This window comes from Notolabrus celidotus, chromosome 11 (genome assembly GCF_009762535.1).
Source record: "Notolabrus celidotus isolate fNotCel1 chromosome 11, fNotCel1.pri, whole genome shotgun sequence".
Lineage (NCBI taxonomy): Eukaryota > Metazoa > Chordata > Actinopteri > Labriformes > Labridae > Notolabrus > Notolabrus celidotus.
This window is the reverse complement of record NC_048282.1, coordinates 35767961-35792365: the sequence shown is the minus strand read 5'-3', so window position 1 is coordinate 35792365 and position 24405 is coordinate 35767961. Positions and strand designations below refer to the sequence as shown.

Sequence of the window (24405 nt, the reverse complement as noted above, 5' to 3'; positions counted from 1 at the left end):
TGCAAGTTGGAGGAAATTTGGCCTCGAGATGGAGGAATCAGGAGATGAATGGTGGGCAGAGGTAAACATGAGGGATCCTTTGTGCAAGAAAAGCACAAAAAATGAAGCTTAAGATATTTATTTATTAAGTCTTCCATGTATGAGTCAACCTGTGTGGATTTTTCTGCTGTGGAAAAATTGTTTAAATTTTCTCTTTGGGTCTAAAAATATCTTCAGAGATGTTACGTTTGATTGAGTCTGATCACCTGCAGATGCAAGACTTGAAACCTGATGAACTCTGTGTGTACCTAAGCTTCCCTCACGTCCCAAGTTCCTCAGCTCCGGTCAGGTTTGTACTCGTCACAGGATGTTCTAACACCGTCGTATCGTCACGTCCTCTCGGGTAAATGAAGCGACTAGTCCTCTCTTTTTGGATAACGATCTTTATTAAATTACAAACTGTGTTTACATTAAAAGTCAAGGAACAACAAACCTCATCAGTAACAGCTACTTCAGTACAAATCTCAAAGTAACAGTAATAAATATTCAGAAGTACAAGAACAGACGGCAGAAGTACGGTCAGTATAGAGAGAATAAAGTATCTGAGTGTTCGGGTCGACCCTGTCAGAGACGTTTCAGGAAACTTTAACGGAAGAGACGTTTTCAACTGCTAAGAGTTATTATGTGTTCTGAAGTCCTCCAGCAGGGGGCAGCATCAGACTCAGGCTGTATTTAAAGAGTGGACAGAGGAGGGAAGGCAGATTAGAGAAGTCTATGGGAGCTGATTTATTCTCTCAGGAGGCTTCTTCATGGTCTCAATCTGTAATTTCAAGATGTTCATTTAGTAGATTATGTTGTTTAATTTCAGGCTGATATATAAGCATCATTTAATCCCCAGTCGGCTCCACCCTCCTGTCCAATCACGATCACTTCCTGCTCCAGGAAAAAGCAAGACGGCGACCGTTTGGGTGCCGACCTCGTGTCTGCGTCCACTTTTTTCCCCCAGCCTGTTCCTTAAACTACGATTAAACTTTGGTAACGGCGGCTGAATGTGACACGGCTGCCATCGCCGACGTCTCCCTCCACTGAGTGACGTTTAAAGTGCATTTTAAGGGATCAAGTGCTCGCAGTCGGGGCTTCAGATCATAAATACAAAGATTAACGCGTCAGTGTGAGAAGCCTCTTTCAGGGCCGAGGACGAACCCTGAAGACGCCTTTGAATGCAACATGGAAGAAAGCAGAGCGTTCACCTGTACATAAGGATTCTGGGGGAGTCGTCTCAGAGTTACAGTGAGGCAGTTTTTACAGCTGAACGACGTCTCGGTTACTCACGAGGCCGATACCACGGTACGGTTAGCATGCTAAAAGTCCACAACCAGCAAAACCAGCAAAACAAGCAAAACAAGCGTGCTGCTAACGAAGAGAGGAGCGAGGCGGCGTCTGTGACATCGACGTTCAATTTAAAAAAAGGAGAAGAAGAAGAAGAAAAGGAAGGAGCACAGAGTGCGAGCGTCACAGGAAGAAGAGAAGCTTTAGGAGAGCTTCTTAAATAAATGATGAATGCACAGAGATCACAGCAAGAGGATCAAACCTTCATTTGGGACTCGTGCACGAGGCGGTCTGCAGAGTCGGACTGAAGAGGAGCGGCTCGCTGAAACTGCTGGAGAGATATTCTGAAAAACATTGAATCGTCTTCAAAATGTGTTTTTTTAACTTTGACTTTAAGACTCCCGGGTTAAAGACACGTCTCTGATCGGCTGAGTTTGAGTCCTTCACACCGACACTAAAGGAGACGTGTTCCCAAAACGTTTCTGTGTTTCCAAACGTCATCACATCTAACGACGGCACCACCAACCACAGTCAAACTAAATGATTCTAAGAATAATAATAAAGATGATTAGAAGAGAAGAATTTAAAAAAGAAGGTAAATGCACTAAAAGAAGAGAAGAAGTGAAGTTACAACACAACCTTAGAGAAATATGAACCATGTACATTTACATCTACAGCGTCACAACTGCAACCGCTTGACTCCAGAGAGGAGGGGAGGACGGACATCCTACAGAGAGCAGGATGAGAGAAGCAACATGGCCGCCGCCGCTCAAACCGCACGGGAGAGATCTTTAAATACTTCTGAGCTTCCTGACAAACCCGACACCTCTTCGGGGCTCTTTGGGAACGGGACTGTTTGGATCTGTCTGAGACGGATAGGAGAGTTCAGAGTGCACGAGGCATCTGAGGAAGAGGAAGAGAGGAGGAGGAGAACTGAGGAGGAAAGAGAGAGGGAGACAGAGCAGGGAACATCCTACGCTCCTACGCAGTCATCTGGATGGTGAGAGCTTCTGTGTGGTCGGGCCCGGTGGAGTTGGCGGCCTCTGGCAGGACGTTGTTGACGTTGCGGCCCCGGATGCCGTCCGTGGAGCCGACGCTGGAGGCAGAGTGAGTCCTGGAGCGGACCAGACGAGTCATCCCGGCCGTCGGCACTGAGGGGAGACAGAGACGAGCGTGTGAGGGGTTAAATCATCTGAGAGGAACTCAGTCCGGATCGCTCTGAGCTGATCTGAATCGTCCTGGATTCAAATCTGATGACGGTGAGTCTGAGGCTCCGTTCACACTGCAGACGCTCTGTTCAGTGTGAAACTCTAAAAGCTGCTCTGAGTCACAATGTTTGAATCTTACAGGAGCAGGGGAACAGACGGCTGCAGAATGTGAAGATGAAGGCGTCAGATCAGAATAAATCGGAGCTCCCAGGATTCCTTCAGCGTCTGATCTCAGTTTTGATCACGTTGTCAGTTTGTGAGATGAAGAGAAGCATCACAGACGAGATGCTCGGGGATCAGAAAGCAACAAACTGAAACTTCATGCAGATCAAAACTCAAGTTTGAGACCTTTAAACTACAGAAACGTTCAGACCGAATCTGGTATTTTTAAACCTCAGCTCTGAAATGTTGGGGTCTAAGCCTCACTTTATTTCAACACAGACACAGCAGCCGGCTCTCTTATCAGGTCCTTGTTCATCCTTCTTCTTTAGTACTGAACTTTATAATGACAATAAAAAGCTTTCTAAGGCTTCTGCATGATATAAACATCCTCATCACTTTTACACTTTTACTTTTACATCACTACTTTTAAGAGTAGGCTTCAAACTTTCCTTTTTGATAAAGCTTATAGTTAGAGCTGGATCAGGCTTGGACCAGGTCTTAGTTATGCTGCTATAGGCTTAGACTGACACACTGGGATCCTGCCTTTCCCTCTCTCTCCTCTCTCTGCCTGTCTCTCACTTTAACTCTTCCTGTCCCATTAAAGTTACTAACCATAGACCTTTCTGGAGTCCCTGAGCTCCCTTGTCTCGTAGGTTCCTCTGGATCTCTGCTGTAGATTCCTTTTTTGGGGTCTGTTATTCATCCTTTCTTTCTCTCTCTTTCATTCCTTCTCTTTCCTTCATTCCTTCCTTCCTTCTTTCTTTCTTTCTTTCTTTTTCTTCTTTATTTCATTCCTTCTTCCTCCCTTCCTTCCTTTCTTTTATTCATCTTTCCATTCCTTTCATTCCTTTCTTTCTTTCTTTCTTTCTTTCTTTGTTCTTTCCATGTTTCTTCATCCTTTCTCTCCTTTTCTTATCCCGTCCTTTCCTTCACCATTTATTCTCCTCTTTTTCTTTCTTCTGGTCTCCCTCTCTTCTCTCTTTTCTTAGACCTTTCTGGAGTCCCTGAGCTCCCTTGTCTCGTAGGTTCCTCTGGATCTCTGCTGCTGTGGACGTGGTCCAGACTCCAGCTGCTACAACTACTACTACCATCTCTCTCTCTCTCTTCATCTCCCTCTATCCCTCTATCCCTCTCTCCAACACGGTCTCAGCAGATGTGTGTCTAACATGAGTCTGGTCCTGCTGGAGGTTTCTGCCTGTTAAAGGAAGTTTGTCCTTGCCACTGTAACTTGCTAAATGCTGCAAAGTGCTCTGCTCATGATGGATTAAGATGAGATCAGACTGAGTCCTGTCTGTAAGAGGGGACTGGATCTGATCCGGTTTGAACAAAAAGTGTACCCCTCAGGAAGACGTGTTCTTCCTCTCTGCACGAGGGGATGAATGTTCGTCACGTGTCTCTGAGATATGAGCAGCAGCTGAGGATGGAGTGTGTCTACAGTGTGAACGGAGCTCTGAATATTGGCATGCAGCAAAGCCTGCTGGTCACTTTCACTGCAGAGGGAAAAAAAAATCAGTGTGATCAGCTGATCAACGGCATGCAGACACACACACACACACACACACACACACACACACACACACACACACACACACACACACACACACACACACACACACACACACACACACACACACACACACACACACACACACAGAAAGACAGACACACAGAGACACAGAGACACACAGACGAGGGCGAAGGAGTAACAAGAAACAAAAGCAAAGAAACAAAGATGGAGATGAAGGATGTGAGGAAGAGGAGGAAGAGGAGGAGGGGTTTCAGATTCTGGTTGAAATCCTGATACCTGATTTGCTGCTCAGACGGTTTGATACAACATGAGGGACTTTAGGAAACAAGACAGAGAGAGAGAGAGAGAGAGAGCGAGAGAGAGAGCAGAGAGGAAGGAAGACACTTTGAGAGGTAGTTGTAGCTCTAGTAGGAGCACACACACACACACACACACACACACACACACACACACACACACACACACACACACACACACACACACACACACACACACACACACACACACACACACACACACACACACACAGCAGACATGGGTTTGTGTGACTTGACACACTGCTGTGTTGTGTGTAACACTGCAAACTGCTACTTACATTTAGTGGGGCGAGCTGCAGACACACACACACACACACACACACACACACACACACACACACACACACACACACACACACACACACACACACACACACACACACACACACACACACACACACACACACACTTATTGGAATCATCACTACTCTCAGTAGAAGTGTGTTTTTTTAGTAGCTGTGATTCTTCTTCTTCTTCTTTCTCCTGTGGAGCGCTGATAACTACCTGGATAAAAACTAGGACAGACTGAAGGCTACAGATTTCAGTTTAGCTCTGACCTTCCTTACGGAATGTTCCATTTGTTCTCAGAATTCTGACATCAAAGATAGAATTATGACATCATCAAAGACAGAATTATGACATCATCAAAGACAGAATTCTGGAATTCTGTCTTTGATGTCAGAATTCTAGAACACCTGCTGTTGCTCTCCATACAGACTGTTTTTCCTGCTGACACCTGATTGGTTTAAACCAGGGGTTCACAAAGTGTGGGTCGGGACCCCCTGGAGGGTCGCGAGACACAAATGGGGGGTCGTGAGATGTCTTCCTGAATGTTTGGGGTTTTTTTAATTATCCAAAAATAGTAAATTTTACTCATTATGGTGAAAAAAAATTTCTGACAAAAATAGTAGCTAGATTTGAAATAAAACCTTGAAAATATAAAGTGTAAGGAGTTTTCAGTCTTTCTTTGTTTCCAGATGACTCCTGAGGTTAGGGTTAGTGAACAGTTAATGATCTAAAGCATCAGCAGCAGCAGGTTCATTCATAACACACAGGAAACACAGACACATGCTCATATAGGTAGGGTCATTTTCTGCAGACCAGCTGAATGAAGACACATTGAATCACTTGGAGGGATAGTGGGGGTAGCGAGTCTTTGGCACCTATATTTTGGGGGTCATGGGCTGAAAAGTTTGGGAACCCCTGCTTTAAACTACTCCATTTCAAATGGTGTCCTGTGCCAAAAATCTAGTCCTCCAAGTACCGATTCTAAATTTGATAAATAATCTTAATAGAGATTAATTACATTTTTAGAAATACGAATTCAGACATGTTTCAGTTTCATTCTCACATTTAACAGGCTCATGTTTAGTGTCAGAGGAGGAACATGGGAGAGACACAGAGACAAACAAGACAACATTCTATCAATAAAACATCTCTGTCCTCTTCCATCAGTAAGTTGTTAATAAAATCGCAGACACCTTGATATCTCGTAGACACACATCTGTAGAAAATACATTTGTTTGTTTAATAACAGAAGAAGAGTGTGAGCTAGGAGGAGATACTCACTGTAGCCCATCCCCTGGACAAAATACTTGAAGGCCTCTGCTAGTTTTCCAGGCTGAGGAGAGAAAAACACACTTCAGTACACAATGTTAAAAAATGAACATCATCTAAACATGACAGGCAGAGTTACAAACACTACACCCACTGACAGCAGTACGTCTGGTTAGTTTCTGATCCTTACACTTCTGTATAAAGAAGTGATCAAGGCTGGACTCTTTGAAGCATTAGAAACCTTTAATGATACTTTTATTTTATTATAAGTCTGTAATGAATAGACTAAGAAGAACTGAGTTTGGAGAAACACTGAAAACATCATGACATTAACAGAAGATTGAAAGATTCAAAAACGTTTCTCTCAGACTGAAAGCCTCGAACATTTCTGTCATAATGTTTTTCCAGAATGAAGAATGTACTGATCAGGATGAACAATACTCACTTTGAACTTTCTTCTTTACATATTTGGTTAAATTTAAGACCTAAAAAAGTGGATTCATCCTTTAAACTCACGGTGTTAAAACGCCTAATCGCTCAGACTCACCTGCACCACCTGAGGAAGCCCTCCACAGTCTGCCATCTAGTGGATAGAAATGACATGACATGATGTTACTCACAGAACACAAGGCCATCAAAAAGGTACGATTGATGCTACGGCTGAGCGATACATCGGTTTTATAGATTCATTCTTATTTTAGGATAAATCTTCATTTCCTTGTAACTTCCTTCCTTCCTTTCTTTGTGCTCTCATACCTCACACCTTCCCCCCTTGTTTACATCCAACAGAGACGAGACCATAGACTGTATAAATATGGACGTAGTATCCATGATGTCACCCATCTGTTTCTGAAGCGCTGTTTTGAAGCCATATTGCTGCTGTCGAGCGATTGTGACGTAAAGAGGCGGAGTTTGAGCCTCCTCGCCAACAGCTACAGTGTTCCCACCTGTCAATCAAGTCAGCTGTGCCTCTCATTGAAAGACTTGTAATCTCAATATCTTTGAAATGACTGTGTTCTGAAAAAATTCACCCCCCTCACAGTGTGTGCCGATAGAGAAATGAGCTATCCAGACTACACTCGTCTTTTGAACCAGACTGTAAACATGTTTATTTCTGATGTAAAGATCGGCTTCTTTGAATTGGTGTGTATGTGGTTTCTGGTACTTCCAGAGCCAGCCTCAAGTGGATCCTGGATGAACTACAGTTTTTAGCACTTACGCATTGGACTCATATTTTTAGACCGGAGGTTGTCGCTTGGACGAGACACACACAACAAGTCACGGTCTAATCAGTCTTTTGGAACCGGTTTGGTTTTTCAGGGTGAGTCCTCCGAATAAACCACAGTCCACTGAAAACTTAGTTCAAAGTTTGTTGCAGCTAGAAGCGGCGGCACATCGTATTTATTTCAACATTAGCGCAAATCACATATGCAGCCCATTGCATCACATATGAAACATTTCAATATACAAGTTTGATTTCATGGCTGTCTTTATAAAACATGCTACTGATGATGTCTTAAGATCAGAAACAGAGAAGGGAAACATTAAGTCATGAAGAGGTAGGACTCTGGATGTCATCATGAGTAGACTCCACTTATCTTCCTGTCTGTTTGCTCTGCATCTTTAACTTTTAGTTTGGAGGACTGCTGCTATTTTTATTTTAGTGGGGGTTGCTCGGTTTCTCTTCCACTGCAGGTTTTAGTTTGTGTTTTTGAGAGAAGACAAAAGCTGAAAGTGCCACACTTTATCAGCTCAGTTCACACATAAGTCAGCGAACAGCGACTGTCTCAGAGCGCCACAGGAGCCCTGCAAATGTTACACTAAATACCAAACTGCAGCTTCTCCTGCAGAACACAGAGAGAGAGAGAACCGTCACAAGGTTTGATTACAGAGAGACAGACAGGTACCTTCAGCAGGGTGGTCTTGGTGGGGTTAAGTCTGGCGTTACACTCAACCTGCAGGGCACACACACACACACACACACACACACACACACACACACACACACACACACACACACACACACACACAGACACACACACACACACACACACACACACACACACACACAGAGAGAGAAGATCTCTGTATTAATAAAATTTGACTTCACATACTGGCGGTTGTCATGGAAACAGGGCAGGCACTTACCACGACATCAACAGCAGGCGACGTGTCTCCAACCACGAGCAGAGTAGGACACCTGAAACACACACACACGTCAGACACACACACACACACACACACACACACACACACACGTCAGGCTCAAAGCAGCATGATGTGACGTTCATGTTTATATTTGTTTCTGATCCTTTACATGGAAGAACAGACGATACCTGAGTGTGGTGACTGTGTTTTCATTCAGTCCAGGGATTGGCCGCTCCATCTGCAACTCGGTGCGACTGAAACACACACACACACACACACACACACACAGCCACATAAACACAAACACAGAAATACACAACCAGACTGAAGGTGCTTTTCAACCACAGGAACTTTCCCCAGGAACTAGGAGCCTTTAAGGAATTACGTGCATTTCGACAGCAGGGATCAGGGTCTAACTTTAGTTCCTGGGTAGTTAAAGTCCTTCTACTTTCCAAAGGTCCAGGGACTTTAGTGGGCGGGGCCTGCAGTGCTGAACCTTTCTAATTGGTCGAGTACCCTCAGTGTTTTTATCTCCCCCTCCATCCACAATAACATCACACACACCTGTGATTCACTCGGTTTAATACCTCCTGAACATCGGTCTTCTCTGAGCCTGATAGTGTGAATGCGTCTCTGTCAGCTCCCGGTGTTCCAGTCGGAAGAGTGACCCTGCAAACTGGAGACCTTCAGCTGAACGTGTCAGTGTTTGTGGAGTTTACACAGCTGTTGAAACACAGAAGGAGTCCTCGGGAATGCAAACTAGTTTAGTTTTTATTCTCTAAATATCCTCATCAGATATTTAATGATCGTCTAAAGACGTTTGTGAGGGATGCATCCGGCTGAGAGTCAACAGTTAACAGGGTCACTCTTTAAACTGGAACACCGGTCCATCTCTGACATGGCTTTGCTACTCGCACTCGTCTCCTTCCAGTGAATCCATCTTCATTAAAGAAGGATCTCAAACAGCACAAGAGGAATCTCCTTCATGCTAACAGGCTAACTGTGGTGTCACTCATGATGATGATGCCGGCCTGTCTGTCTCCTTCTATTGTGTCATCTTTGTTGAAAGGCCTTCATCTCTTTCTTACTACCCTCTACTGGTCTGGTGGTGTAGTGCAGTTACTTTTCTTTTCTCCATACGTCACTGGCCTGATTTGCATAATCTTCCCAGGGACTTAGCCTACGTCGAAACACAGACAACAATGGGCAACAGGAACCTTGTAGTTCCTGGGGCTAAAAGTTCCTTGAATGAGTTCCTGGTTGAAAAGCACCTTGAGTCAACTACATACTGAATACTCCAGAATTAAGAGATTACATTAATATGGTTTTACTCAGAGATCTAACAACAACTTGATGACAGTGTCAGCCGTCATAATTGTTTACATAATAAAATATATTGATTCATTGAGTTAAGGCAGTATGAATGGTTCTGTTTGAGTCTACATGAGTGTTATAACCCAGTAAAGGAGGAACAACTGCACACAGACACACAGACTGCGTAGCTCCCTACCCGTCGTAGCTGTTGTAGAACATGGCCAGGTTCTCCTGTGGAATATCCTGAGAGATGTGGAGTCTGTACGTCTGGATGATCTCCTTATTATCTGTTAACTCATCCTGCAAGAGATTCACACTTTGTTCTTATAGAGTCTCCTGTATGTATCAGTGCTTGTGTGCGTGTGTGCGTGTGTGTGTGTGTGTGTGTGTGTGTGTGTGTGTGTGTGTGTGTGTGTGTGTGTCCCCTCACGGTGCTGAAGTGGTGTCCCATTATGTTGTCGACCAGGTTGCTCGTCCAGCCGCTCAGCTGCAGGAGAGAGAACGTTTTATTTGATGAGTAAAGACTGATAAACTGCTTTCAGGTCTCAAACACTGAAAAACATTTGCTTTTGTTTTTTTGTCCAGCTGACAGTTCAGACGCTTTCAGACATCAACAAACAATTCAGCTGCTCAAAAGACACTTCAACTCATTCTTACAGATGACAGCTCAACTGCTGCTTCGACTGTTTATCTCCTGTTCTGCTCTTTAAAGGCAGAAACACATTTTACCATATTATTAAAACCTACCTCTGACTCCATACAAAACATTCTAACCAAACTCCTTCACATGCATAATATTCAGTCACATTTAGGTTGAATTGAGGTTGTTTGTAGAACTACATGTTTGAAGCCCCTGAGAGGAGTTAAATAAACACTGATGCCTCCGTATGATCAAGAAATGTAAACAAGATTCCAACTTTTCTCAATAGTAATTCTCAAAGTGGGTAACCTCTGTTAGGACGTAGATTTCAAAGGAGATTTACAGCACGCATAACATTATATCTGCAGTTATCAGGCCCCTCTCCTTTGGAATCATCTACCAATCAGGGTCCGGGAGGCAGACACCCTCTCTACTTTTAAGAGTAGGCTTCAAACTTTCCTTTTTGATAAAGCTTATAGTTAGAGCTGGATCAGGCTTGGACCAGGTCTTAGTTATGCTGCTATAGGCTTAGGCTGCTATAGGTTGAGTCTGCTATAGGCTTAGGCTGCTATAGGCTGAGTCTGCTATAGGCTTAGCCTGCTATAGGCTGAGTCTGCTATAGAATTATAATGCTATAGGCTTGGACTGCTATAGGCTCAGACTGCTTTAACCTTAGATTGCTATAGGCTCAGACTGCTATAGGCTCAGACTGCTATAGGCTCAGACTGCTTTAGGCTCAGACTGCTATAGGCTCAGACTGCTACAGGCTTAGACTGCTATAGGCTCAGACTGCTATAGGCTTTACAATGAAAGATACAGTTGAAAAGAGGGGGAAGAGAGTTTACATCAGTAAACACTACCCACACATGTACAGTACAGAATCAGATCAGAGACTGGATGAGGGTCTAGAGAGGGATACACACCTTTGCGGCAGCCCAGTCCATCCAGCCTTTGGCACAGGGGTCAACGTTGATCAGAACTAGACCCTCAACCAGGCTGGGCTCATTCAGCTGAAACATAACAGCAAGCATCATCATCATCATCATCATCATCATCATCATCATCATCATCATCATCATCATCCCTCCACACAGTCAGTCCTGTCTCTACCTGTGACTGAGCTCAGAGATATTCTTCACACATGTAAGAAAACCAGTGAAGTGGATTTACTCACAGCCAGCTTGGTGAGGATGTAGGCTCCAGCTCCGACACCAATTCCAATCACACTCTTCACCCTGGGGAAACACACACACACACACACACACACACACACACACACACACACACACACACACACACACACACACACACACACACACACACACACACACACACACACACACACACAAACACAAACACAAACACAAACACAAACACACAGGGTTGAACTGCAGGCTCCTACTAAAATAGCTCTGGTTTTGAAGTGATGTCAGACTCACTGAAGCTGTGTGAGGACTGATGGCAGCATCTCAGCCAGCTCATCCATGGTGGGGTACTGGTACCTACACACACACACACACACACAGACACACACACAGAATGTTAAATGACTGATATGTGGAGGGCAGTATAATTGTACATGAAGCTTTGATAGAGCTTATAGTTGGACCAGGTCTTAGTTATGCTGCTATAGGCTTAGACTGACACACTGGGATCCTGTCTTTCCCTCTCTCTCCTCTCTCTGCCTGTCTCTCACTTTAACTCTTCCTGTCCTATTAAAGTTACTAACCATAGACCTTTCTGGAGTCCCTGAGCTCCCTTGTCTCGTAGGTTCCTCTGGATCTCTGCTGCTGTGGACGTGCCAGACTCCAGCTGCTACAACTACTACTATCTGTCTCCCCACTATCATCTCTCTCTGTCTTCACCTCCCTCTATCCCTCTCTCCAACACGGTCTCAGCATGGTCTCATGTTTGTCTAACACGAGTCTGGTCCTGCTGGAGGTTTCTAAATAAATTTGACCAACAGTGCCGAAGGGAGACTGCTCGGCTGCAGACTGAGAAATGATCCTGATCAATACAACATCCGGTAGTTTTGGCTTACTACAGATTTTGCTCGTTTACATTCTGCATATCACATTTTGGCCAAATCAGTACGTACACTGGTATAGTAGGCGGTTTCAAAAACATCCAAAGCTGCATTCTTACATACACTCTGGATTTAGTGTGTGAAGCTTTTAGAAGAGAAGAGGGACAGCTCAAAATGTTTTAGGATTGCTCTGTTGCAGATACACCACAGGATTTAAATGTGAAAGCTCTTTGATGAAAACTAATCAGGTGAAAGCCTTGAGAAAACATTGAAGTGTGTGTCTTTGGTGTGTGTGTGTGTGTGTGTAACCCAGGGTGAAATGGTGGAGGACTTGTTTACATGAGTAATTGCACCTTACAAAGGGCAGCGAGGGTGTCTTTATTAATAAGTGTGTGTGTGTGTGTGTGTGTGTGTGTGTGTGTGTGTGTGTGTGTGTGTGTGTGTGTGTGTGTGTGTGTGTGTGTGTGTGTGTGTGTGTGTTGTTTTTTTTTACCCTGCAGGGAACACTGGAGCATTCTCCTGTTGTCCTGGAGCATCAACGTGCAGAACTGAGAAATGCTGCGTCACTTCCTGCATGTCCTCGTAGTTAAACAGGCTGTTGAAGCAAGACTTATCTATACAAACACACACACACACACACACACACACACACACACACACACACACACACACACACACACACACACACACACACACACACACACACACACACACACACACACACACACACACACACACACACACACACACACACACACACACACATTATAGAGACACAAACTGATGTGTTAGAACAAACACAGCAGAGTAAATGACACACACACTAATGTTTTGTTTTCATCCTGACTGTGTAAATGTGTGAGCGTTCTCACTCACGGTTGAGTCCGATGTCATGGTAAGTGAGAATCGTGGGTCGGTTGCCTTTAGCAACCCCCCTCATGGTGACGTGCAGCACACCGTGGGCCGTCTCCACATCGTGCTCCTGAACGACATAAACAATAAACATCAACACCACTGTCTGCAGCAACAACAAACACAGACGGGAGCCTGGAGGGAGAGCTAATTAGAATCATGTCATGCTGAAGCGTCAATAACTGTCCTGCCGGGTTTCTCTCACACAAACCTACACGATGATGTGAGCGAGGAAAACAATGCACGTCATCCGGATTACACAAACAGAGCGAGCAGCTCAGGCTTTAGATTCAAAAACAGACTCTCCTCTGTAGGGCTCAATATGAAATATGTACGGTTATATTGTTTAATATTGAGAGAACAATATAAACTCAAAGTTTCTGTCTCTGTCTACTGCTGCTCCTCGTCTCTAATACATGTCTGCTGATCCAAAAAGCTGCTCTATGAACCACTGAATCAGATCCAGTTCATCTGAGTGCAGCTGATAGCTAGCTAAACGTAGTATGGGAGGTAGAGCCTTCAGTTATCAGACACCTCTCCTTTGGAATCATCTACCAGTCAGGGTCCAGGAGGCAGACACCCTCTCTACTTTTAAGAGTCGGCTTCAAACTTTCCTTTTTGATAAAGCTTATAGTTAGAGCTGGATCAGGCTTGGACCAGCTCTTAGTTATGCTGCTATAGGCTTAGACTGACACACTGGGATCCTGCCTTTCCCTCTCTCTCCTCTCTCTGCCTGTCTCTCACTTTAACTCTTCCTGTCCCATTAAAGTTACTAACCATAGACCTTTCTGGAGTCCCTGAGCTCCCTTGTCTCGTAGGTTCCTCTGGATCTCTGCTGCTGTGGACGTGCCAGTCTCCAGCTGCTACAACTACTACTATCCGTCTCTCCACTATCATCTCTCTCTCTCTTCATCTCCCTCTATCCCTCTCTCCAACACGGTAGGTCTCAGCAGATGTGTGTCTAACATGAGTCTGGTCCTGCTGGAGGTTTCTGCCTGTTTACTTGCTTGAAAAAGCTTGGTCTCCTTTAGATTCAAGCTACCCTGAGAGGTTGATGTATTCTTGTTAAAGAAAACATTCATATTGAAATCACTTCTTATTTGTTTCTGATGAATAGTGTAACTTAACGCTCATGTTGTGATGATAAGCTGTGACTTTGTGTTGATCCATGCTTGAACATTGTAGTGTTATGATTGGAAACACCTACGTTCAAACTCTGACTGAGTCTCGTCAGTCTCTCCACTCTGTGCCAGTTCAAACAAGTCTGTGCTTGTGTTCCTGCGTCTCTGCAGCATCTTCTGCAAACAATCAGCAGCAGCGTGGACAATCTGCCTTTGTTTACACCAGCAAACATATGCTCAGTGTGTGAGTGGCAGAGTGAACGTCTGAAGCTTGTTGGTCTTGAGTGATAAACAGGTTTCCATGGAGGTTTTTTTTTTGTTTTGTTTGAGTGGTGATGTTTTCACCAAACACCTATAAAAACACAACCTGCGATGTCGACAGCTGCTCATTGAGAAACTGACTCATTGATTCGGTGAGAAATCATCAGCCAAGTGTGAAGCAGATGCTGCATCACCTTCGTTTTCTAATTTCCAACAAACGGATGAATATGCTGGAGAACACGGCACATAACAACGAGCACATGAAATGCTAATTTTAGCTCACGATGCAGCTGCAGCTCTGAGGAACTGAACGTGGGCTGAAATGAGCTCAGAGGCTGTTTCATGAAATGTACACATGGAGCTGTTTACAGATATAAACATACAGTAAGATGACTGCTAAGAGGCTGAGCTGCCGGATAGTAATCTCATTAATGACCCAAGATGACGGCTTCTACTAACGGAGGTAAGGCTCTCACAGTGTTTATCAATCCACGTCACACACGTCAATGTTTGTAGTAATTCAGAATTATATCAGAATCAAAAATACTTTGTTTATCCAGAGGGGGAGTAAGTTATTACATTATGCTCTTAGAAACAGAATCTAAGAAAGTCAAAGTATTAATTGGAAAGAAGGAATACAATAAGATATAAATACAAATACAATTAAAATAAAATAAAATAAAAATGATTTTTTTCTTAATGTGGGCGCCGTTGGCCTAGCAGTCTAAGTGCGCGCCCCATATGCAGAGGCCCAAGCCCTCATCGCAGAGGTCGCAGGTTTGATTCCAGCCTCGACCTTTTACTGTATGTCCACCCCTACTCTCGACTCCCCACGCTTCCTGTCTCTCTTCAGCTGTCCGATCAAATAAAGGCAAAAATCCCCCAAAAATAAATAAAAAGTCATCAAAAATAAATAAATAAATAATAACATTAAATAAAAAAGTAAAATAATATTAAAGTATATACAGAAGAGCAGAATATTTAGAATAATCTATGTGGAAAAGCTCTGGGAATGAAGATGAGAAAACACTGTTTGAGTTTTCATTTTCAGATTTTCAGAAAGAGATGTAGAACACTTTATAATACTGACACTTTAAAATCCTTATTCATGAATACATTTAAGCGTTACTTGATGTCTGCAAAGAAAAGGGGAAAACTAAAACTTGGAAGTTGACAGACTTAAACTATGACTGAGTTATTAACTAGAAATCAAAGGTGGAGGAAATTCAAGTGTTTATGTTTGTGTTGTTTTAACCGCGGTCACTCAACATGAAGGTAAACAAGGCTTATCTACGTAGAGAGGGTTCTTATTTTGTCACTGAAATGCTCAGATTGTTATCCAAAAAGTCTGACAACATTTCGAAAAAGATCCTAAAAGAACTCGACTTTTAACAGGAGAGTAAAGTCCTTTTCTATCCAGCAACAGACGCTGGACTTCATAGACGAACACTGGATTATAATGTTGCAGAACGCAGGAAATGCTCGTCTACTGCTGTGTGGATTGGTTGCTCTGTTTGTTTTATTCTGGATTCAATCTAATAAAAAAGAAGAATCTAAGAAGAAAATAAATAGTTGTCATAATTCTGAGAATTTTAGAGCAGGGTAAGAAAGTGATTCAGTCCAGCACCGCTCTTTGAACCTTCAGGAACATGTCTCTAAAATGATTAGACTTAAATCAAAGACATGTCACCGTGTTGTTTACGATGAAGTCTGAGCTCGCTCTGCTGAACAGATTCTCTCACAGCGCTGTAGTTTGTTTATTCGTGTATCTATCCCTGCTCCACATTTACAAAGAGAGAAGTTATTAGACTTAAGATGAACACAGTTATTAAGTGCATTACTATGTTATTGTTTTAGAGGATGTATATTCACTTTAGCTTTAAAGTTGTGATGTTGATCTATTTCTGAATGAAGCGCTGTCACTTTAACAAAAATGATTGTCTCTATACAACCACACAAAACACATGGAGGTTAGCGATCCATGAACTGTATGTTTAAAGGTAAACAGGATGAGCAGGGTAACTAGCTAAGTGGCTAAAAGGCTGACTCCTGTAAGCTAGTAGCTGGTGAAGCGTGACTCAGAGGAGCAGGCTAACTGGCTAACTCACCACCCCAACTCCTAAAGAACAGGAGATCTGGTGCAAGTCCATAGAGGCAGATATGAGAGAGGAGGAGGACAGAGACAGAGAGAGAGAGAGAGGGGTTCGTGATGACAGAGGAGGAGAGAAGAGGTCAGAGGAGACAGCAGACAGAGAAAGAGGTCAGACGTGTTGTTATCCTTCCTGCCAAGTGAGGGAAAAAGAGATAGCGGGGGCAGAGTGATTAGATCAGGAGGAATAATCTCTGCAGTGATTGGCTCAGAGCTGGGAGGTCTTAAGGTTCAAACAACCAACCACTTGTTGCTCTTCATCCATCTTTAACTAGTTAATTCACTCCTTCTCTGCTGCTGCTGCTGCTGTGTCTCCCCCTCCTTAGCTGCTTTCATCTCACACAGAACAAAATCTCAGAGCCAATTAGAAAAATCATTACAAAGAACTGTCGGTGGATTACAGCGGAGCGGAGAGGGACCTGTATGCTGGTTTTAATTACACATTTTTCTCCCTCACTGCTCAGACTGCTTGTTATTGAAATATGAAACCAACAGAGCAGAGATGATCCACAGAGAAATACTCTGAATACTCCACATGTGAAATACAGACCGTAATCTAGAACTCAGAAATCACTGAAAATACTCGATCTGTGATTTAGTTTACTCTTTTAGATCTGTTCCAGACAAAGTCAATCAGCCACACCATTAGAGGTGTTTATATATCGATATCATCAATATATCATCGTCCTGATAAAGTATCGAGGGTCTGAATATCAATATCTGTCATGGATAAATTCACGTGTTTTTAGGTGCTGTGAAAATGATTAAATTCCATACAAAGCACTTCCTAACTTTTTAAATCAGAAGTGATGCTAAAGAAGGGCTGTTTTCAAAACCACCTGCTACATATGTAGTCTGTAGTATCTACTGCATACTGCGTTTGAAGGTAGTCTGGAGTCTGTTGGAACTTGGATCTGGTCTGCAGGATGCACGGTCAGGCATCACTGGATTTGCGGTTAAGGAAAGCTGAAGTAAACAACTATTTTATTTTATTTAAACCATTTCATTTTATTGTACTTAATAATAATACATTAAATAAACTACGTATTAAATAAATTAATATGGATTTATCTTACTACTATTTCCATATGTAACATTTCTATTTACTGCTAATTTAAATTTTATTAAAACAGTTTTATTTGATTTATTTATGTACTATTTTATGTTATTTTATTTATTAAATGAATTAGGCTTATTGAATATCTATTCATTATTACTTTATTATACTTTATTTCTATTTACAACTATTTCTACCCTTGAGTAACATTTCTATATACCGCTAATTTCAATTGTATTTAAACTATATAATTTTATTGCATTTGCTTAATAAATGAGGCCTATTGAATATTTATTTATTATTACTTTCATCATATACAGAAAAAAGAAGAAGTGGAACGTCAGCGCTGTGCATTGTGGGAAACAGTACGAGAGGGAGACTGGTCCGATGCAGTCTGAGACATGTTCCTGAATCAGTACAACATCAGGGTAGTTTTGACAAACTGCATATGTTGCTCTTGTTCACATACTACAGACTGAATTCAGGCCAATTCAGTACGTTCTGATAACAACTTGGCTGTTGTTTACTTCTGCGTTCTGAAACCGGAAATCCAGCAACGCCTGACCGAGCATCCTGCAAAACAGATCCAGCAGAGCAGTCATACAGACTAGCCTCAAACGCAGGATGGAGTACGTACTGCACACATAGCTGCAGCTCTGAGAGCGGCTGAAACGAGAGGAAAGATGGAGGATGCTCTCAAGTCTGCAGAGAGAGCTTCACTCACCTGTGATGGTGGATTTAACGTGACACGGAGTCCTACGTGATCGTTTCTGCATGTTATGAAATGCTGCTATGTGTTATAAATGAGCACGATGTACGAGACTGACACTTTTTTACTTGGTGCTCGTTCTACCAACCGAGCTACACAGGCGCCTTCAGAGTGGGGAGTTTGCAACAGGAAATGTGACAGGTTAATAACAGTGGCTCCAACCGTGACTCTCACTCCTCAATGCGTGTTAGATTGACCATCACCCTATTGTTACAGTGGTCTCCTTGTTACCATGGTACTGCATTCAGAAGACTAGCTACACGACCATCCTCTGAGTCATCGTCCAATAACTGTTTATGTCCTGACAGAACATGCAACAGTTTTTAAAGCAGCGTTATTCTCTTTCATGTTTTTCTCTCCTTCACTTTGTTGTTTTTGTATCAGACCGTCAGATGTGAACTTGATGTTATGGTTTTAAAACATTCACAGCAGGCTGAGCTGTGACTCTGATCTAAAATAACTCTGTTCGGAGGCATTGATGAAACCGACCCGCTGCTCTGACGTCAGTCTGATTAGACCCGCTGGTCAATATCCACGGTGATGATGGGGCTTAAACTCCCATCAGGTTCATGTTGACAGCTTGTTGATTACACCGCTGCTCCTAATCACACACTTACCTCATAAATTGATTATTCAATCGATTTGTTTTTGCTAAATTGTAATAACTCCAATATTTCTCTGGTTGCTTAGTTGCAGTGTTTGCGATGTGCAGCTTGGATAATTCACCAAAAGGCAAATATGCAATGTGATGAGTCTTTATCAGGTCATGTTCCCTTTCACCGGACGCTTACTCACAGCTTTCCTTTCATTTAAAGCAGAAATGAACGACTAAATGAATCCTGCTTCACACAAAGAACTGAGGTTAAAGACATCAAACTTATGTAGACACTTCCTGTTTCCACTTACTCTAAATGTTTTATACTACCGCCACATTCAAATCATTCACACACACATGAATGCACTGACAGCAGAGCATGCCATGTGAGGTGTCAGCCTGCTCATTCCCGGGTTTAAGGTGTTGTGTGTGTGGTGGACTCACCTGACAGTCAAAGTCCTGCAGATTACTTCCATTCTGTAGAAACAGAGAGAGCACAGATTCATCATGATTGTTATGAAATATATATTTAAAGTATTACTGATGTGAATGTGCCTGTGAAGTTACAACTCTTTATACCTTTGTGTAACATTTCTATATACAGCTAATTTTTATTTAAACTGTTTTATTTGATTTTACTTATTTAATAAATAAGACCTATTGAATATTTATGTTTACTATTATTAGTATTATTAATTTCCATTATTTCTTTATTTTCTCTTTATTTCTCTTAGTCTTGTATTACTACTTGCTACCAAATTTTCCCAGGGGATCAATAAAATATCTTCTTCTTAATGTTATTGTGACTGTTTTAAATCTGAAGCTACTTCTTTCAGATATTCCCTTCTCAGGTGTTAGGAAATATGATGCAGGCATTGCAGGCAGGTCCAACTCTTAGCCTGGTTTAGATGTTGTGATTGAATAACTGACTGAAGGAGTTTAGCTCCGCCCACTCACCTGTCCTGTCAGGAGTGGTTTGATCTCAGTCAGCTGGACGTCATGAAGCTCCTCCATCATAGGACCGCTTTGCTGTCGATCAACCTGAAGACACGCCTCACAGATTAGAACCAGACACAAGAACAGAGGAACAGACTGAGTCGACACGGTGTCACACTGAGTCATGTAGGTCACAGGATCTGGCTTCCTGTCAGGGTCTTTGGTTCTGTCACATCTGGACCGCGGGGGTCTGGTTTAAAGTCGGGATGAGCACTTCAAGCCGAAATACTGTTTGATAATCACCGCCATCTATTCGACGATTATACGACACCTGTTTACTCAGCAGCCTCTCTCTCTCTCTCTCTCTCTCTCTCTCTCTCTCTCTCTCTCTCTCTCTCTCTCTCTCTCTCTCTCTCTCTCTCTCTCTCAAACTGTGTTATCCAGCTGTGAGGATCTAATGGAAACAGCCAGTGATCTGTATTTGGCAGGAGTCCACCCAGTTCTCTGCGTGTGTGTGAGTGTGAGTGTGAGTGTGAGTGTGTGTGTGTGTGTGTGTGTGTGTGTGTGTGTGTGTGTGTGTGTGTGTGTGTAGGCAGACAGGTTGGGTAACAGTGTTCAGCAGAGAGGTTTGGATGGATGTGGATCTTCCTGAGGGCTCTCTGGCTCTGACCCAAACTGATAACTGACTGAAACCAGACCCATCAGACCGCACACACACTCACACACAAACTCACACACACACTCACACACCATCAGGTTCTCAGTGTGTTTCGTGTTTCATCATATTTACAGTTTTCTTCCTGCGGTCACTTGACTGGAGATCAGGACAGAATAGTTTAAACTGTGTGGTTTGGGGTTGAATTACAGGTTTGTTTATCTCGATTTTTTGTCGAACCTTTGTTTTATTTATATTGAGAAAAATGATGTCATAATAATTATCGTTATCGATTTATCGCTCATTTATCACAGCCCAACCAACAGCCATCTTTGTTTTCTGACCTTCTTTACGACCCGGTTAGATTCAGTTTCTCCTTCTAGCAGAAGAACTGAATACTCTACATTACCACTGCCAGCCAGCAAGACATCATATACCATCATATCGACATATCAACATGGCTGCAGGTGAGGATGTGCTAACTAGCACAGCAAAAGTGGTACGAAACTGATGCTATGATATCCTGGTTTCCTGCTACCTCACCTGGAATACTGTATCAACCAAATAAAATGTGCTACATCCACATGCAACCAGCAGGTAGCATCCATATCCTGTTTGATAAATGGACGTAGTCTCCGTGACGTCACCCATCTGTGTCTGAAGCTGATAGTCGGCGGGTGCCATATTGGAAATGTTGACTCAACCGTCTGTTGAGGAACAAAATCCCCCCCCCCCCCGTAAAGTGTGTGCCGATCAAGAAATGAGCTATCCAGACTCCACTCGTCTTTTGTACCAGGCTGTAAACATGTTTATTTCTGCTGTAAAGATCGTCTCTTTGAATGTGTGTGTATGTGGTTTCTGGTGTCTATGCAGCCAGCCTCTAGTGGATGCTCAATGAACTGCAGTTTTTAGCACTACCGCTTCATATTTTGAGAGCTGAGGTTGCCGCTTGATAGAAACAAACCCCCAAAAGTTGATTTAAGCATTAGTCCCGCCTCTGATAAGACAAACTACCAATCAGAGTTCATAATGTCTGTAATGACACCTTAAAGTGTTAAGCTTTTTTTATCTCTTTTTTAAGAACACATTATGTATTGATTACCATCGGGACATAAAGATCCTTTTAACCAGTAGAACAAAAAGTGGATCTAAAGGCTGGCACACATGACTTTGGTGTAAACAAACATGGCAGAGAGATTTTTGGTCCATCTCTTCTCTTTGTGGTAGGGTTTGGATAAAACGTTATATAAACATGCATGCTGTTGCAACAAATCAACCAGTTGGTCTTCCATTTAGGAGGTCCAAGAGACTTTTGTTTTCACCAGCGCCATGTTTTTGTCTGTTTTTACTTCTTCTTCCGTCAGCTCCGACCAGACAAAAATCACCCTGAACACACCCCACACCCACAGGAACATCAGACACCATGTCGTTTACAAACATCAGACAATCTGGCCTGTGCTGTCTTTGATCATAAGGGGGAGATCAGGACAAAAATCAGCCTGATTATCCTGTAGTGTGTTCCCCCCTTCTATCTGACTACCAGCCCCAGCTTTAAAGACCAATCAAATTCCAAGGTGGCCCCGGCCCCGCCCCCTTCTGGACGCGCCCCTGCGCTCAGCTTTAGGGTCTCCATGTTGAACTGAGTGTACCACCATGCTCCAGCTGCCCGCCCACACACACACACACATACATACACACACACACACACACACACACACACACACACACACACAAATAACCTGCTCTGTTGTTCTCTGCTGATGAACATTAAACAGTTAATGAGCCTGAGTGCTAATGTTAGCTCCAGGCAGCTCGTGTCTTGGCAACCGTTACTACGGGAGACGTTGGTGACACGGGGCGCACGCGCTCACACACACACACACACACACACCTGTAACATAACAGCTCGTCGCCATCACAGACTCTATGTCACAGACACGGAAACCCCCGAGTGTTCCCTCTAAGCTCGGGTTGTTGTCAGACGTTAGTTAGCTGCTGGTCGTTAGCTGGTTAGTTAGCAGTCAGTAGGTTAGTTAACGGTCACTAACTAACTGACCCACACGGTGAGAACTCCCCGGGATGAACTCACCGTCTGCCGGTACTGTCAGAGGCTCTGAATCCCGACCGTTAATTCCCCCGAGTCCGCCGGTTAACCGTTAACCGTTAACCGTTGGTTGGTCTGCTGGTGGTCGCGAGGCTCCTCTCCTCAGAATGAGCTCGTTGTCTGTAGCACGCGGACAGTCAGGGGGCGGAGCTACGTCACTCAGGGGGCGGAGCTACGTCAACGTAAACAACAGGTCAGTCATTCAGCAGCCCAAAAACACAACAGGTGTCAGATTACAGGAGTCAGATTTAGAGTGTTTTTAATATTCAATTCAAGTTTGCTTTATTGGCATGAACAAAGACATGTTATTGCCAAAGCACATAAATTCATACAATACATTATAATTATTCACAACACACTACACTCATCGGACAGTTGTGCTCAGAAGTTTACATACCCTGGGAGAATTTGTGATTTTTTTGACCATTTTCAAAGAATATAAATGATAAGAGAAAAACTTTTTTTTCACTCATGGTTAGTGGTTGGGTGAGGCAAATTTTTTATCAAACAACTGTGTTTACTCTTTTTATATCATAATTACAACAAAAACTACCCAAGAAATCATAAATTCTACCAGGGTATGTAAACTTATGAGCACAACTGTATATACATTAATCACACACTATATTCATTACTTATTATATTCATCACATACATATCAACCACATATTACATATATTACATATTCTATATGCATTAATGAACGATTACCCATACAGCATATCTCAATGTCGCTCACAAAACCTCCACCCAAAATCAAACCCCATGGGATGGTGCGTCCCTCAGGCTGTGACAGGCAGACACATATTTAGCAGCCAGAGGAGCTGCTGACCCTTCCCCCAGGAGAACTGACAGTTTCTCTTCTGGGGTTAATGTTGGGAAGTTTGGTACCATGTTAGTAATGTCCCTGTAGTGGGAATCTCTTAGAGAAGAGAACTTGCTGCAGTGGAGGAGGAAGTGCATCTCTGTCTCTATGTCCCCTGTAGAGACACATAGACGCTCCTCTCTGGGCGGCCATGTCTGTCTGTGTCTCCCTGTCTCTACAGCCAGCTGGTGGTCACTCAGCCTGTATTTGGTCAGGATACATCTTTGTTTTGTATCTCTGACACTGTACAGATATTCAGATCATTTATATAATATATAATAATATATTTTTAATATTTATGTCTGTGTGCGGAGACAGAAAGCAGACTGTATCACTACCTTATTACCTTTAATCTTATCATTGATACCCACACAAATAATATCTAAACATGTGATTTTATTTATAATATATATATATATATATATATATATGTACAATTTTCGATGCAATAACCGATCCATCAAGGAATGAAGGTGTACAAATTTAAAATAATTTTATTACAATTTTCTGATTTTGTCTGTCCCTTGTTGTTTTGCATTTTCGTTACTCCAGGTAGAAAAAAAATCTACTAAAATTTTGTGTGAACTAAATAAATTAGCAAATTCAAGACCTAACATTTTAGTCTTACTTTATTTATTATCTAGTTCAAATTTAAGTATAAACTGTCTTAAATTGTTATAGACACATATTTTATTTATTCACTTAACTTCCATTTTTTTTTATTTTATTAATATTGTGGGTTATTTATTTTTATTTATTAGATCTTATGATGA

The 24405-nt window shown here is 42.6% G+C and overlaps 1 protein-coding gene across 1 annotated transcript; it reads right to left on the bottom strand.

Moving 5' to 3' along the window:
• Positions 1-402: 402 nt before the first annotated feature.
• On the bottom strand, positions 403-22916 carry LOC117821101 (protein NDRG3-like). The gene is made up of 16 exons (XM_034695151.1): positions 22753-22916; positions 20030-20113; positions 19517-19549; positions 13085-13190; positions 12702-12822; positions 11622-11684; positions 11357-11417; positions 11106-11192; positions 9973-10029; positions 9739-9842; positions 8417-8482; positions 8229-8280; positions 7988-8035; positions 6628-6663; positions 6093-6144; positions 403-2459 (listed from the first exon to the last, which is right to left on the bottom strand). The coding sequence occupies exons 2-16, from the start codon at positions 20087-20089 to the stop codon at positions 2290-2292; spliced, it is 1116 nt and encodes a 371-aa protein (XP_034551042.1). The 5' UTR covers positions 20090-20113; positions 22753-22916; the 3' UTR covers positions 403-2289.
• Positions 22917-24405: the final 1489 nt, after the last annotated feature.